The sequence below is a fragment of the Podarcis filfolensis genome (genome assembly GCF_964270895.1).
Source record: "Podarcis filfolensis genome assembly, chromosome: 9".
Classification (NCBI taxonomy): Eukaryota; Metazoa; Chordata; class Lepidosauria; order Squamata; family Lacertidae; genus Podarcis; species Podarcis filfolensis.
The window spans coordinates 53,558,682-53,574,548 of NC_139610.1; the positions used below are offsets into that span (position 1 = coordinate 53,558,682).

The following is a 15,867-nucleotide window of genomic DNA, read 5'->3' on the forward strand; positions in this document are numbered from 1 at the left end:
GGTGAGCAAGCAGAGGACTAGTATCTTAAGCAGGAGTGGGGAATCTAAAGCTGAAGGCCAAACGTGGCCCTCTAGGCTTGTTTATCTGGCCCTCAGGACTCTATCCCAGGCCACACTGTTTTTGCTTGGCTAGAATGTATCCTTGAAGTCTGATTGTGCCTCCTGCTTGCTTGGAAGAAAGAGGGAATGTGAGAGTATATGTAGAAACTAGCCTGTAGCACAAAGGTAAAAAGTTCTTCCCACTTTGGCCTCTGGCTCTGACCATCAACCACCACTGGCATGTGCCTATCCATGCCCCATCTGAAGGTTGGCCAGAAGGGAATGAAAAGGGTTCCCCAGCCCTGCTTTTAAGGATGATGAGACAAGCTTCAAAGCCATGTCCAACCTTTAAAGCAGTGGAAGGCAAAAACTGCCAAATCACTTAGCATCAGGGTATTTGCTCCTCTGCTCTAAAATCAGATGGGAACTGATCCAAGTAATCACTGTCATTTAGAAAACCCTGCTGCTAAGGAGCAATCATGAATTTACCGCATTAAGATACAATAGACTGGATGCATGGTGACAGTTATTAGCTTCATCAGGGACAAGGGTAATTTTTAAGCCTTTTTAAGAGAGGAACACGGGTGGCGCTGTGGGTTAAAACACAGAGACTAGGACTTGCCAATCAGAAGGTCAGCAGTTTGAATCCCCGCAACGGGGTGAGCTCCCAATGCTCGGTCCCTGCTCCTGCCAACCTAGCAGTTCGAAAGCACATCAAAGTGCAAGTAGATGAATAGGTACCGCTCCGGTGGGAATGTAAACGGCGTTTCCGTGTGCTGCTCTGGTTCGCCAGAAGCGGCTTAGTCATGCTGGCCACATGACCCGGAAGCTGTACGCCGGCTCCCTCCACCAATAAAGCGAGATGAGCGCCGCAACCCCAGAGTCGGCCATGACTGGACCTAATGGTCAGGGGTCCCTTTACCTTTACCTAAGAGAGGGAATGCTTCCCAGAGTTTTGAAGGAAGGCACTGATTACCTCTGGGACCCAACTGGATATGCCTAAACTTGTCACGTTAAGGGCACAAGAAGGGCAAGGGTCTAGCTGCATATATGCAGTTGGTTTCATTTCTTCAAGGACTCTGTCCATTTCTCTGAACTCATTTCAAAAACTGGAATCCAAATCAGAACTTATGCAAGGAGAGTTTAGCTGCAAAAGGTCTTGCATGATGCTCACAGCAGGCATCAATGGTTCTATCACTTCCCCTGCTTTGGCCAGATTGTAAGAGGCCTTTCAACACCTGCGCAAGCTTAGCTCTGTGACACTGAGCAGACACAATGGTGGCAAAGAAGACTGATTTCCACATTTCAAATCCAGATGTCCACCATGAGCCGATCACTCATCTCACAGATTGTTGTGTGGAACAAATGGAATATACATCTCAAACATCACGCTGCCTAGTTACATGGTTTAACAACCAAGAGCACCCTGCAGGTTCGTGTGTCCCTCCCACCTCTGATTAGAATTAAGTATGGTTCAATTAACTAAAATCAGGAAGCTGGTTTGGCCATCGTACAGCATGACATTTCAACACGGACTTTTATGGGCACTCCCTTCTTCAGTACCCTTGGGCAAAGTGCAGGATATAAATGCAATAAATAAATCTACTTAGTGTAAGTATATATACTAAAGTATAACAGCATGAGCATTCTTCCACTGAGCAACTAGTGTTAGAATTTATTTAATCATCAAACAGTGGTCAAGTGTTTAATGGGGATGTCTTCCAACACAAAACCTGTACCTCAGCTTACACATTGCTACAGGTCAACCCCCCCCGCCCCAAGATCTGGAGCCTGGTACTCCCATGGGTTGCAACACATGTCCAAGGATGCCTGAAATCTGAAAGGGTAAGCAGAGGCAGTGACAGGGAGGGAAAGATGCCAATAGGGCCACTGGACAAAGAAGAACTGAGAATAGCAAGGGAAGCTATTGGCTTTGTAACTGTGTTGTGCTATATTGACAGTGAGCTCCTGGCAATCACATAAGCAAGTTAATGTGCCATCTAGGATGGCAGAATCCTCTTCCTGGCTGGCAAATCCAGTGAAAGCAGCAGCCGCTGGCAGCAGCTGCAAATCACAACACTCTGCCAGGGTCATCTTCTGCACCTGGTGACTATGGCAATGTCTCACCAGTTCTGAGAGAGGATATAGAAGGTGGGCAGGCCTATGATTTGGCTTTCTCTTTTGCAGCTGGTGCATTGTAAATTGTCACCGAGGAGTAGCAATGAAGTTCATAATCCAAACAATTCTCTATGGACTTGGAAGGTTTGAGCAGAGCTGGCCTGGCAAGGTCAACACTATTCATTTTTGTTTTAAAGCCTACTGAAGTAGCTGGGAAGCATTCCATTAGCTTTTGGAGACAGCAAGGGAGATAAGGGTTTGTTTACTTTGGAGCTGGAGAGTTTTCCATTTCACATCTCCTTGACACTAATCACAGCTGCTGCAGCAGATGGAAAGGGAAGCTGTACCCATTTCCTCCAAAGTAAGATTATTACTTTTCTTCCTCACCTGTCAAGTGGCTGTCAATATGCATTTTAAACCCACTTTTCAAAAAGGAAGCCTGTATACGGCTACAAGAGTGTGCTTTCTATGCATGTTGTTTAGCAACAGACTACAGCGTTACTCCCTGAAATGTGCCAGCTGCAGAAGTGGGGCCAATGCTGGGATTTCAAAACATTTATGGAGCCACTATTATGTTACAGGACAAAATTTAAGTACCGTATTTTTCGCTCTATAACACGCACCTGACCATAACACGCACGTAGTTTTTAGAGGAGGAAAACAAGAAAAAAATATTCTAAACGAAACAGTGGATGTATGATTTTTGTGGTTCATGCTGTGGCCACAGACGTGATCTGACGGTGAGTTTGGGGTAGCCCAATGCAAAAATCCTGAGGATCCATGTGGATCCATGCTTTGTAACCACATTTTTGCGCCATTGCAACCCCATGAAACAGTGGGTGCGTGTGTGTTTTTTGGTGCAGGCTGTAGCCATGGATATGCTATGTGATCTGATGGTGAACTTGGGGTGACCCAATGCAAAAATCCTGAGGATCCATGTGGATCCGTGCTTTGTAACCATGTTTTAAGTGGGGAGGGAAGGAAAAGCATTCAAGGGACAAGGAGCACGCGTGGGGTGTGTGGAGAAGGATGCTGCTAATAATGCAGAAGAGGGGTTTAAGGGGAGAAGGAACACGCGTGGGGTGTGTGGAGAAGGATGCTGCTAATGATGCAGGAGAGGGGTTTAAGGGGAGAAGGAACACGTGTGGGGTGTGTAGAGAAGGATGCTGCTAATGATGCAGGAGAGGAGTTTAAGGGGAGAAGGAACACGCATGGGATGGGTGGAGAAGGATGCTGCTAATGATGCAGGAGAGGGGTTTAAGGGGAGAAGGAGCTCGTGTGGGGTGTGTGGAAAAGGAGCTTTTCGGTGAGCTGAGCGGGGAGGGGGGAGGGAAAGAGCACTGTTGCTTTAAAGGAGCCAACTGGACAGCAGCCACTTACAGCAGTGTAAGCAGCTCCTTTCCTCTCCCGCTTTGCTCCTTCTCTCCCTCTTTGCTGCTTTACACAGCTAATGGCCCAAGTCCTGCTCAGCGGATCAGCTGAGATACTAGGAGAATCGTAATTTCCCCCTCTCCCTCATCCTGTGCCCTCCTGTCCCCAGCAGCCTTTTTAAAAACCTTTTTACTGGTTTTCACTGCGCTCGTGGCTCAGAGCCCTCCTGTGCCCTGCCGTCCCTCTGCAGCCTCATTGCTCCGTTTAGAGAGCGCACGGACCTTTGCTAGCTGAGGCTGCAGCAGCTGTTGCTGGCTACACAACGCTTTTTCCAGCTCGCTATGGCTCCCGTCTGTCCCTCCTCCCGTGTAAGCGGCTGCTGCCCGCTTTGCTGCCATGGCTCTCCTTCCCTCCCCCTCCTCCTGGCTGTAAAGCAAGCAAAGCTAGAGCCGTGCAAAGCCCTGCAAGCGGCTCCCGCTTTGCTTGACTGACGGCAGCCATGGCTCTGGTCGAGTGCATTCGCTCCGTAACACGCACAGGCATTTTCCCTTACTTTCTAGGAGCAAAAAAGTGCGTGTTTTGGAGCGAAAATTATGGTATATTGTCTCAAAGCAAGTTATGCAACTAACCTCTGCAAGATCATCTTTTAATTTGTTATACTGATCCACATCAAAGTTCTGGCTTTTGGATTTCTGGTGAAAGTAGTGGAGAAATTGCCTGTCCCGAGCATCTGGGTAAATATAATCCTGTGTAGGAAAACAAAATATAAGGGAGTACTCTGAAATTTTCAAACAGGAGATCACAATTGCAGAGCTGTCCATTTTACTGCAGCTGCAGTCATTAAATGTGGATAAAGTGGTTTTTCCAAAAAAAATAATAATTTAGATTTCAAGCCCATTTCCCCCTTTAAAAAAGTAAAAAAGAACCAAACATACAATGTAGCATATGAGAGACAGAGTATCTACGAGACTCCTAGTTCCATCAAATCAGTAAACAGAAAGATCTAAAAAATGTTAAGGGCTCATTTTCACAATAGCTTTTGAGGTAGAAAAAATCACAATGAAATGCACGTTACAAATCTGAGTAATTTTCAGCATGTGGCAACGTGCTCTTTATCACATGGGATTATTCTTACAAGGCCACTTTCACATGAAGTCTAAAAGGTGAAGCCACCTCACTGTGACTCTTTCATATAACTAATTTTAGCCTTTATAAATGATTGATTCAAAGTCCCAAGACATTAATGACTCTCCCAAGGTGACAGAGTGAATCAGCCACTGGAAAAAAAAAGAGCACTCAATATGGTATGGATGAGATGCATGCATTTCACATTTAGGCAAGTACTCTTGGTTGATTGTGGATATGTTGAAGGACAGAAGGTGACCCTTCAGGCATGTAGCCCCAGGCATAGAAGCTTTATAGATCCAATGACCAGCATCCACAAAATTGTATGAACCCCGTGGAGATCAGAACAATAGGACAGTCTATTCCAAAATAGGTCTAGTTCAAGTGAAGGCAGAAAACAAACTGCCCCCCAAAGGAAAGGGAGGAGCCAGCATCCAGTCAAATGGGCGATGTTTTTCACCTTCAAGTGAGTGGTGCATAAAAACACCCACCTGGTAGTGCACTTGTGCCCACCTGAGAAGTTGAAGGACCCTAACTACCACAATCCCTTGTCCATTGGCCATGCCAGCTGGAGTTGATGGGACATAGAATCCAATGAAGTGGAGGGCTGCAGGTTAGCCAACCTGGGTCTATGGACATTTTACAACCTAAAGAAATCCTAGGCCTCCTTGTTAGGATACTTTAGAAGATTCACAGATATGTACTTGCAGACTCTCACTATGATAACCATGTAGATTCCGCTAACATTACAGCTCCAGATTTACTGAGACTCACCTGTTTAGTAAGCACAAAGTAAGCATAGAATGCCATGGCAGTTCCATAGGTGATAAAGTAAGTAACAGGCTCCATGATATCCCATGAATAGACCCACCAGGTAAGCCATGCCAAGGCTCCACCTTGGGTTGACATTAAGGCTAAGCCAATCCATAGAAGCCGAGAAGTCTTAGCATCAACATCTGTAGTAATTCCAGCTTTAAGCTAGGAAGAGAGAACCAATGTTAAGACCGAAGAGACAACATTGTTCAAGCATGCCCCACCCACTCCCACAGATTACCTTGTATGCAAAAGTGCATTAATAAATAAATTAAAATATTTCACTATGTGGAGTGTAGAGAAGTCTCAAATGATGACTTCAGCCAGGCCTTCCCATGGAGACAAAACATGTTTCTCCTGCATCACTCACTACAGCCATAGCAGGTGCTGCAACCTTCCAATACGTTGACTTCACTTATAAAGGTGGACTCCTCCATTGTCCCCCAAAACAGACGGATGCCAACAACAATTCAACTGTTTTCAAGAAGCCATTTAACAGTAAGCACTGTCCTTCTTCCTTAGTCTTTTAGATGGTCTTGAACACTCTTCTAATCTAACCACTTTGGGAGAAGAATGTTGGATTTTGTAGACCTTGGTCTGATCCTGCAAGCCTGTTCTACTTTCTTATTGATAAAGCAGGTGTGACCATTTTGCTTTGTTCAGAGGATGTATCTAAGCCTGATTTCTATGTAGCAGAAGTTGAGTCTGACAATTAAGTTGTTATTTAAATTTGTATACAGTGGTACCTCGGGTTACATAGCTTCAGGTTACATACGCTTCAGGTTACAGACTCCGCTAACCTAGAAATAGTACCTCGGGTTAAGAACTTTGCTTCAGGATGAGAACAGAAATAGTGCTCCGGTGGTGCGGCAGCAGCAGGAGGCCCCATTAGCTAAAGTGGTACTTCAGGTTAAGAACAGTTTCAGGTTAAGAACGGACCTCCGGAACAAATTAAGTACTTAACCCAAGGTACCACTGTACAGCCCTGTACCCGTAGTTTTTCATTAACAACTATGACATTCAGGGGGAGACGGATTAGTCTCCTTAGTATTAGCACACAGAAAAATCTAGTGTTCAAGGAGAAATTTTCAGGCGTATAGCAGACACATTTCATTTACTTAATAGAACTTAAGCAAGCAATACAGATAAGAAGATAAATAGCATAAAAACCTTATAAAATAACATTACTGATGCAGAGCTGAGAAACCCTAATTAAATCATAATTACTTTAATCAGCAAGGCTAGAATTGGGCAGCAAAGAAAAGGTGATATGGGCCCCCAAATGAAAGACCAAAAGAAGCTTTAAAGAAGGGATATTTACACTCAATTTTTGCTTCCAAGGAGATAATTTTTGCTATCCTTTCTCAATTATCAAAGAAAAAGAGTCTCCATTTCACAAACTATCCATGAAAGAAATTGATTAAGTCATATGTCCAAAATACATACACTGCAACTTCTGCAATAATTTTAATTTTCAATTATTAAATATAGTTTACTATCATCAAAGCAAAACATCTAAAATAACTACATCAAATACAAACCACATGCTGCTTTTAAAAAGTGTATCTGGAAAGAAGTTACAATATCAATATCTAAGTTATACAAGAATGTGTTTGGCTCACATCTGAGCATACTAAGAGAGTTTCAATGTTAAAATACAACTTGGTTTACTTATCTATAAAGGTGGATTAATTAAGTTGAGCCAATTCAAAGTATTATTTTTATAACATAAACCTAGTGGTTCAATATAGGGAATGGGGAGTAGAAATATACCATTTCAGTATGCAGATCTGACCTGTCTCTGAAGGATGTTACAAAAACAGAAAGATGCCTTGTATTCCCATTTTGATAAGTTAAATTGTGTTGAACTGGGGTAACAAAAATCAGGTACTGGGCCCATTCCAGTGTCTCTGGAACCAGTCAAAAATGGGGGCAGAAGTGGGAAAATCTGCCACACATTTCATGGACTTCACCTGCTAAACTCAAAATAGATTTCCACAATATGAAATGTATGAAGAAATATTTTTCCAGACCTGCTCCAGAGGCAGCAGTTCTTCTTTCAGAAGTTCCATTTTTTGCATTAATTCCCTCTCCCTCCTTGTCTGGTGGTCTTCTAAATGAAGTGCTGTAAACAACTTGTGGACCATAGACTTGATGTCATCCATCTCCAGTTTATGTTCTGTGCTCATTTGATCTGAAAGAAAGAAAAAAACTGGAACCACTATACCAGCGCAGCTTTTGGGAGGCCTGAAATTCCATGCCTTTTCAGGGATATGGCCAATGGGCAGGTACAATGGACCCGCCACTTACATGAGGGTTTGATTCCGGGAGTCTTTGTGCAAAGGCAAAATCACCAAAGTCAGGAACCCCATGCGCTATGAGCAGAGGGCTGTTTACTGGTCTCTGGGAAGGAGATGTTAGGCCCCTGGGATGCTCCCAGAGACTGGTAAGCAACTCTTCACATCACCTTTATTTACTCCCCCCCCCAACACCTTGCATAAGGTTGCGATCTTCTGTAAAGTGAGCATAAATTGCAGGCACACTGTATTTTCTCCTGCAGGCTGCCTTGAGCTGCCAAGCATTTCCTGCTATTTCTTTTTCTCCCACTTCACCTCTTATTCAAGCTCAGAATAATGCAAATGAAGCAGGGCTATGCAAGAACAAGAACACCTGCATGCATTTCAATAGGCACCATTTATTTCAAGAGACAGAATTCAAATTAAGGTTGGGGGTTTGCAAAAGGAAGGAACAGCTCTATCATCCTAGTCATTTAAAGCACAGAATAAAGTGTCAGTTTTGACCGCTTAAGGTTGCAATCTTCCTATTCACAGTTACCTAGGAGTAAGTCCCATTGAACTCAATGGGGCTAACTTCTCAGCCAGCATGAAGTGGTACGAGTTAAGTTTCTATTTTTGAAGGGATTAATTTTAAATATATTAAATATGTCTGCAGATGATTTCACATTGGTCATGGAATTGTGTACCTTTCAGTGGAGGATGAACACTGTATTCTGCACCATTGATGACAAGTTTAAAATCATTCATCAAAAGAACCTCCATCAACGTTGAAGAAGAAATCATGCTGCCATCTGTAGGGAGAAAGCAAATACCTCAATACTAGCAATAAAAGGCTTCATTAAGTAATGAAGCACCAGTACTGTGTTGATCACAGATAATGAAGTTCAATGCAGGCAAGGTTTACTACACCAACAATTACTGAGTTAGGTTGTTTCTATGATAGGCCCATGTCTTGTCGCTTCCTGTTTCTTGTCACGTCTAGTGAAACTCAAAACGGGACATGACATCAAGGCAATGGAAGCTTTCCTCCCAGGACTAATCTAGGAGGGAGATGGTTGCAATCGTCACTGAAATCATAGCATGGAGAGAAAGGGTTAACCCTTAGGACTCTATATGGGCTCTTGGATACCCCATAAGGGGAAAAGGGCAGATTTTGTTTACAACACCCTGCTTCCCAAAATCTACTTTTCCAATCCTGCCATTTACCTGGAAAAAAACAAGAGAAGCTACCATGCATCCATGCACACCATTAGTGTGATCTACACTTTGGTCCGAAGATTCTGAAAGTTAGTAAGCCAAAAATCACCACCTATGTGCTCACATCTAGATCAGAACCACTGTATCCACCCATGTATAGATTACCGTATTTTTCGCCCCATAGGGCACACCAGCCCATAGGGAGCACCTAGTTTTTTTGGGGGGAAATAAAGAAAAGAAATTATTTCCCCCCCAGGCGCGGGGCTGGGGCAGGGGAAACCCGAGCTTCCCCCAACCCCAGTCCCCAGAACAGGCTGCTATCCGCAAGCCATGGGAGAGCTGCGCGAAGCTCGAAGCCTGGGGCGTGCTGAGCTCAGCGCGCCCCAGTCTTCTGGGTGCAGGCAGCTCTCCGCAAGAGGTGGGAGAGCTGCGCGACTTCGCGCAGCTCTCCCACGGCTTGCGGAGAGCCGTGCGAAGCCCGAAGCCTGGGGGCGCTGAGCTCAGCGCGCCCCAGGCTTCTGGGTATAGGCAGCTCTCCGCAAGAGGTGGGAGAGCTGCGTGACTTCACGGAGCTCTCCCACGGCTTGCGGAGAGCTTCCTGAAGCCTGGAGAGCAAGAGGGGTCGGTGCGCACTGACCCCTCTCGCTCTCCAAGCTTCAGCGAAAGCCTGCATTTGCCCCATAGGATGCACACACATTTTCCCTTCATTTTTGGAGGGGAAAAAGAGCGTCCTATAGGGCGAAAAATACGGTAATTCCGAACGCATACTCTAAGAAAAGCCTATCTTCTTCCCAATATAATACTTTTTGGAGCAGCATTTTGCTTTGGGGCTCTTGACCAATGTGGCCAGGGTTAGGGAAGAGCTATACCTCAATGGCAGAGCACGTATTTCGGCTCCCATTGGTCCCAGGTTCCATCTCTGGCATTGTCAGGTACAGCTGAGAGACTCTTGCCTGAAACCCTGGAAAGCCACTGCCAGTACATATAGACAATACTGATATAGATAGATCAATGGTTTGACTCAGTAGAATAAGTCAGCTTCCTATGGTTTTATCAAAACAAGGAACAGTGTAGTGATTGCCTGCACACTCTCCCTGTTTCCCTCTTCCTGTGCACTGTATGGTCAGAGCTGTTTACCATAATTTGCTGTCCTCCTGTCATTTGCAGGTTATGGCAAGTGGCTTTCTATCATAGATCCTTCTCGCTATCAGACTGCTTTAAATGGAGATTTATTTTCTTTAACAATATTGATATACCATTTGATTGTAAGGAAACCTCCGAGCGGCTTAAAGAATATAAAATAAAACATTAAAATTATTGATAAAAGCAGATATATTAAAACCTTTCGGCTTGTAACTTCTACATGTCTTGATGGCCTAAAATAAAGATGTTTTAAAGCAGGTGCTGAAAAGAGCATAGTGAAGGACCCTACCAGAGATGCCAGATGGAACTGGGGGACCTTCTACATTCAAAGCATGTGTTCTAGCACTGAGCTGGTCATTCATCCAAAAGGTGCAACGTCAGTGCACTAATGTTTCTTTAAAGCTAGCACAACAAGAGGCTCTGATAAAACATATTACTATTAGCTTGGAACATGGCCTGCTTCTCTGTCTTATGTCTGACTCAAAGTAATGTGCTGTTAGCAAAGGCATACTGGCATATTCTAACTGGAATTCTGTCATCTGGGCTCATGCTGGGCTTCTGATTACAGTAGCAATGAACCAAGTACAGCAGCTTTCTTCTCCACCCGCTCTTTTGGGGATGCAATCTGGCCCAGTATCATTTATCAAAGGAGGGAAGGGGGGGAACATTAAATATTTATATGAAATATTATTCTCGCTGCTTTGTTTTGCTATTAACTTTTATGGGTCGGCTACCAGGCATTCTACAAATAAATAAAAAATGCAACAACACAAAAATGCCGATTTAAGAAATGTTAAGTGCAAGTGAGATTCAGTATTCTCATATAAACATAAATTAGGTTTGGGGAAAGAAATCCAGGAGGGGTGGTATCTTTAAAAGGAAATATTTCTCTGAAAGCACTGCACACAGACTCTTTTGCACTTGTTGCAATGGTAAATTCACATCGCCCTAGAGACTGAAAGATAGAGGAGAACAAATACAGGAGTCTCTCTAGTACACTTCTTAACTGTAACTGTCGTCTGCAAGATAATTTTCTATTTAATGTTGCATAAAGTGAAGCCTGGTTGGTAGTTATCTCAGCTTATGCAAAGATGCAGAATAGAAACGCTGCAAATGTTTTGGGAATGATAACATCAGCAGTCTGATAATCTCTTCAGTTATAGATTGCTGACAAGGATATTACTAAACTATGTTATTGATCTGACTATCAGCATAATAAGGTTTTCAGTTCTATGATTCCAGCCAACAAGCCAAGAATTCCCTCCCATTTGGTTACACCTATAACAACTTTTTAAAAAGTGAGTAATTGTAATAGAACTAATAGTATGATTGGCTATATTCATTCATTTAAAAAGTTAGTAATACCTATCCAAAAAATGAAGTGGCTTCAATTAGTGACACCATTAAAAGAGATAAAAGTCAACCATCAACATCTTGCCTGGTTTGCACATAACACCAAGTGATGGTTTGTTTAGCCAATGTGTGGGGTTTTTTAATGTCTCAACACAGCCCAAACGAACTAACTATGATTTGTTTTCTGGAGACGAAATCACATCCTCTGTTGAGATGTTGGCAGGAGCCCAACAATGCCAATCCCTGATGCTAGTCCTGCTTATTGCTAGCCCAAGATTGTTCAGACTTCAGCCTTGTTCGAGCTTCCCTTTTACCCCCTTGAACCTCAAGATGTACCAATCAGAGCCAGGTGCAAAAGACATTACGAGTCAGAATTAAACATCAGGGGGCCTTTGAGCAAATTCTGAGCCTCACAATTTGTTTTCAGTCCAAGAACTGAACTGAACTCATATTCTTCCTTTCAAACAGAGGTCCACTCCTGCCTAGCTATCTTAATCCCAGAAGCCTAATATAGGTGGGAAAAGACATTTTGCTGTGGCTATTGTTAAGCAACAGCATGTGTCTCCTGAGAAATCTCTATGTGGGACAAGAAGCTACAGTTAGAACTGGATATAGAACAATTGATTAGTTCAAAATTGGGAAAGGAGTACAACAAGATTGTATATTGTCTCCCTGCTTATTTAACTTATATGCAGAATTCATCACGCGAAAGGCTGGACTGGATGAATCCCAAGCCGGAATTAAGATTGCTGGAAGAAAGATCAACAACCTCAGATATGCAGATGGCAGAAAGTGAGGAGGAATAAAAGAACCTTTTAATGAGGTTGAAAGAGGAGAGTGCAAAATATGGTCTGAAGCTCAACATCAAAAAAACATCATGGCCACTGGTCCCATCACCTCCTGGCAAATAGAAGGGGAAGTAATGGAGGCAGTGAGAGATTTTACTTTCTTGGGTTCCATGATCACTGCAGATGGTGACATTAGTCACAAAATTAAAAGACGCCTGCTTCTTGGGAGAAAAGCAATGACAAACCTAGACAGCATCTTAAAAAGCAGAGGCATCACCTTGCCAACAAAGGTCCATATAGTTAAAGCTATTGTTTTCCCAGTAGTGATGTATGGAAGTGAGAGCTGGACCATAAAGAGGGCTGATCACCGAAGAATTGATGCTTTTGAATTATGGTGCTGGAGGAGACTTTTGAGAGTCCCATGGACTGCAAGAAGACAAAACCTATCCATTCTGAAGGAAATCAGCCCTGAGTGCTCACTGGAAGGACAGATCCTGAAGCTGAGGCTCCAATATTTTGGCCACCTCATGAGAAGAGAAGACTTCCTGGAAAAGACCCTGATGTTGGGAAAGATTGAGGGCACAAGGAGAAGGGGACGACAGAGGACGAGATGGTTGGACCGTGTTCTCAAAGCTACCAACATGAGTTTGACCAAACTGTGGGAAGCAGTGGAGTACCTGGCGTGCTCTGGTCCATGGGGTCACGAAGAGTCGGACACGACTAAACGACTAAACAACAAAAATTGTTAAGCAACTGAGCATCAGAAATCTTTACAGAACTACTGGAGATCAGTTACAGAGATCTACCAGTTTACTTTCTGCCCACTCTTGTGCTAGACATCTCATTGAAGGGGAAACCTCTACACCCCCAAAGTAGTACAGTTAACAAAAATTTCCAAAAGTCATAGTCTGCTTTGCATGTAAAGGAGCTGCAACAGAATGTCCTTTACTTTCAAGGTGACAGTGGTGTTAGTACCTGCTGTGAAGACTTCTACCTTTTCAATGGCATTATCCTCTCTTTGTATGTCCTGCAAGAAGACTCCCACAGTCATCAGCATCGGCTTGACTGTAAACTGGCAGCGTTCCTTTCTCGAGGGTAATGTCAGAGTTATCGCAGGCAATCCATGTTTATAATGTACAGTTACTTCTGGGGGAGAAAAGGGCATTTTAATTGATATATCACTCAAACTTTTTTTAAAAAAATGATGACAACAGAGTAACTTACAAGCACATATTGAAAAGCTTGGGGAAAACAAAGACATGACACACCTGACTATATGCTGCCACATATACTCTGCACTGAAGATCTTGAAGAAAGGATGTGATAAAAACCAAACAAATACATATATATTAAATAGAAGGTCCAAAAGTGGAATGGGTAGCTACTAAGTGTATATGATATGATAGAAGGCCTCACTCCAGAATCCTATATATCTACATTACAGGATATGAAGAACTGAAAGTGGTTGAAGGAAATGCACTCTCTGCAGTACATGCCATGCAGAGTTTAAAGGAGGAATATGCTACTGAAATCCTGCACCCGCCCCTGCCAGAATTCATGCAGAATTTAGTGCTTCTGCTTGGGGTGCAATGGGCTCCAAAGAGACCCGGGATTTAAAGAACCTGTGAGACTTGTTATCTATCAAGCCCCAACACTACTGATCTTTGCCACACCTGCGCCAAGATCTCCAAATGCAGCACCGTTCACTATTCCTAGGAGTTCAAAATACACGAGCATCTCATGACACACGAGGAGTATACTATTATATGATTGGGGTGGGCAAAATACTAAGAAGTCCGAAGCACTGGAGGGATATATGTTGACCTAAAATTTTGAAGACTTTCAATTGTCCAGAATTAAAACAGAGAAATTCTTGGATATGCATGCACCCAGACACTGTGAACGAAGTCATCACTTGATATGAGAACAGTAACTGATAAGAAAGCTTACCATCAGATGGCACTAGTGTGCTATAAAGTGCTCTTCTGTGATGTCTTAGATTTCCAGTTTGTCTCAGGCAAAGCATCTGTAAAGAAGATTGATTAGATGTCAAGAGTTCTCAGCTGAATACATTCAATGTAAGGGCTGCTTCTCATACCTAAGTTTCCTCACAAAGAGCCCACTGGGAGAAAAAGACAAGATATTTATTGAATATCTCCAGTTTAGACCCAAGTTTGTCCAGATTTTAGATAATATATACAATGCACAGGCATAGGCATGGATTCAATTATATTGTTGTCAACAACACTACAAACTCTAAAGATGAAAAGCTCTTTAATGACTTTTGTTCACGAGGCTGTGATGACTCCTGAAAAGTAATCTAAAAGAAGTGGGAACAGTTCCCTGACTGCGATGTGCTAAAATATCAGGCAAAGTTATTACCACTGACAAAATGGCACAGAAAACACACAATTCTTAAATAGGAATATAAGATATTTAAATTCAGGAGAAAAATTGTGTTAATAACAAATTCCAAAACATGCAAAAAACACTGTGCAAGACCCTGTAGTGAAAAATTATATGTGTTTTAAAAAGAAATACCTGAGCCAAACTAAGCTAAAAAATTGAAATAAACTTGCATAAACAAGCTATGAATTTCAGCTCCCAGCAGTTGGTTTTTCTTATGAAAAGCAGCTTTGGTGCCAACTCATTTTGAGTGATATATATAGGCAGAAGAAAGGCAGATGCCTAACATTATCCCCACCAACATTTACTATTCCAAAGCTCTGCAAGCTTTTCCTCTCATGGTGTTTCAAACATCAGCAAACAACCTGCACTATGGCAAAATGCTGCTGAACTTGTTGGGACTGCAGAAGTGGAAGGCCAAAAACCATACGTGCAATTTTGAAAGTGCTCTCTAATCACTACTGATGAAGATTCCCTATTTCATGCAATGCACACAAACACAATTCACAGGTTATCCTGTTAAGAGTTCCATAATGCCACCACACATCTTCAGCTAGCATAGGAGAAGACACTCTTTGACCAACCTGTTAAAAAATGCTAGCCGTTCTGTTCTGCACTCTCACTACACTGGATACAGGTGAATCCTTCTAGTCCACCTCACTATACAGGTAAACATGCATGCCCTTTTGGGTGGGAAAATGGTAGGAGAGAAAAGGAGTAGATGGCTGAGGTCATCCTGGTATCTGTGAAACTGACAAAGCTTTCTTTGAACATAATCAACTTTCACGGGAAGGCAGGGAAAGCAAACTGTTAAGAAAGCCTACAATGTTAAATGACAAGGTTCCCTATACTTCCATTCAGAGGATTTATTAAAAAAAACATGAAAAATGCTATTTAAATGTGTATAAATATATGAAAAAATGCACATTGGGTAATATACAGCAATTCTTCTACAAGGTTGGTGACACAAAAACACGGCGAGGTGAAAATGCTAGTTTAAATCCACCCTCTCCACCGCCAATGAATGCTAAAGTTATGACACACAGATGGATGCCAACAAACTATGACACACAAGCATTTTAAATTGACAATCTGGACTTTCACATGCACCCCCATGGGGCAAAAGTGGTTCACAAGGGATGACATGATCCCATGAGAAATTGATTACTAGACAGACATGCAGAGGAGGTCATTCATGTAACTGGGTTCGACACTGA

At 42.8% G+C, this 15,867-nt stretch overlaps 1 protein-coding gene across 3 annotated transcripts in view; it reads right to left on the bottom strand.

Moving 5' to 3' along the window:
* The window catches only part of MCUB (mitochondrial calcium uniporter dominant negative subunit beta), a 60,444-nt gene that overhangs the window by 1,613 nt on the left and 42,964 nt on the right, over positions 1–15,867 (bottom strand). For 2 of the 3 annotated variants that reach the window (XM_083571691.1, XM_083571693.1), the window contains 6 exons: positions 14,195–14,270; positions 13,220–13,390; positions 8,450–8,554; positions 7,500–7,660; positions 5,428–5,631; positions 4,158–4,274 (listed from right to left, as the gene is read on the bottom strand). In XM_083571691.1, the coding sequence (XP_083427817.1) occupies positions 4,158–4,274; positions 5,428–5,631; positions 7,500–7,660; positions 8,450–8,554; positions 13,220–13,390; positions 14,195–14,270 (834 nt within the window). The remainder of the gene's footprint in view (positions 1–4,157; positions 4,275–5,427; positions 5,632–7,499; positions 7,661–8,449; positions 8,555–13,219; positions 13,391–14,194; positions 14,271–15,867) is intronic. The other variant, XM_083571692.1, reaches the window with a different exon arrangement.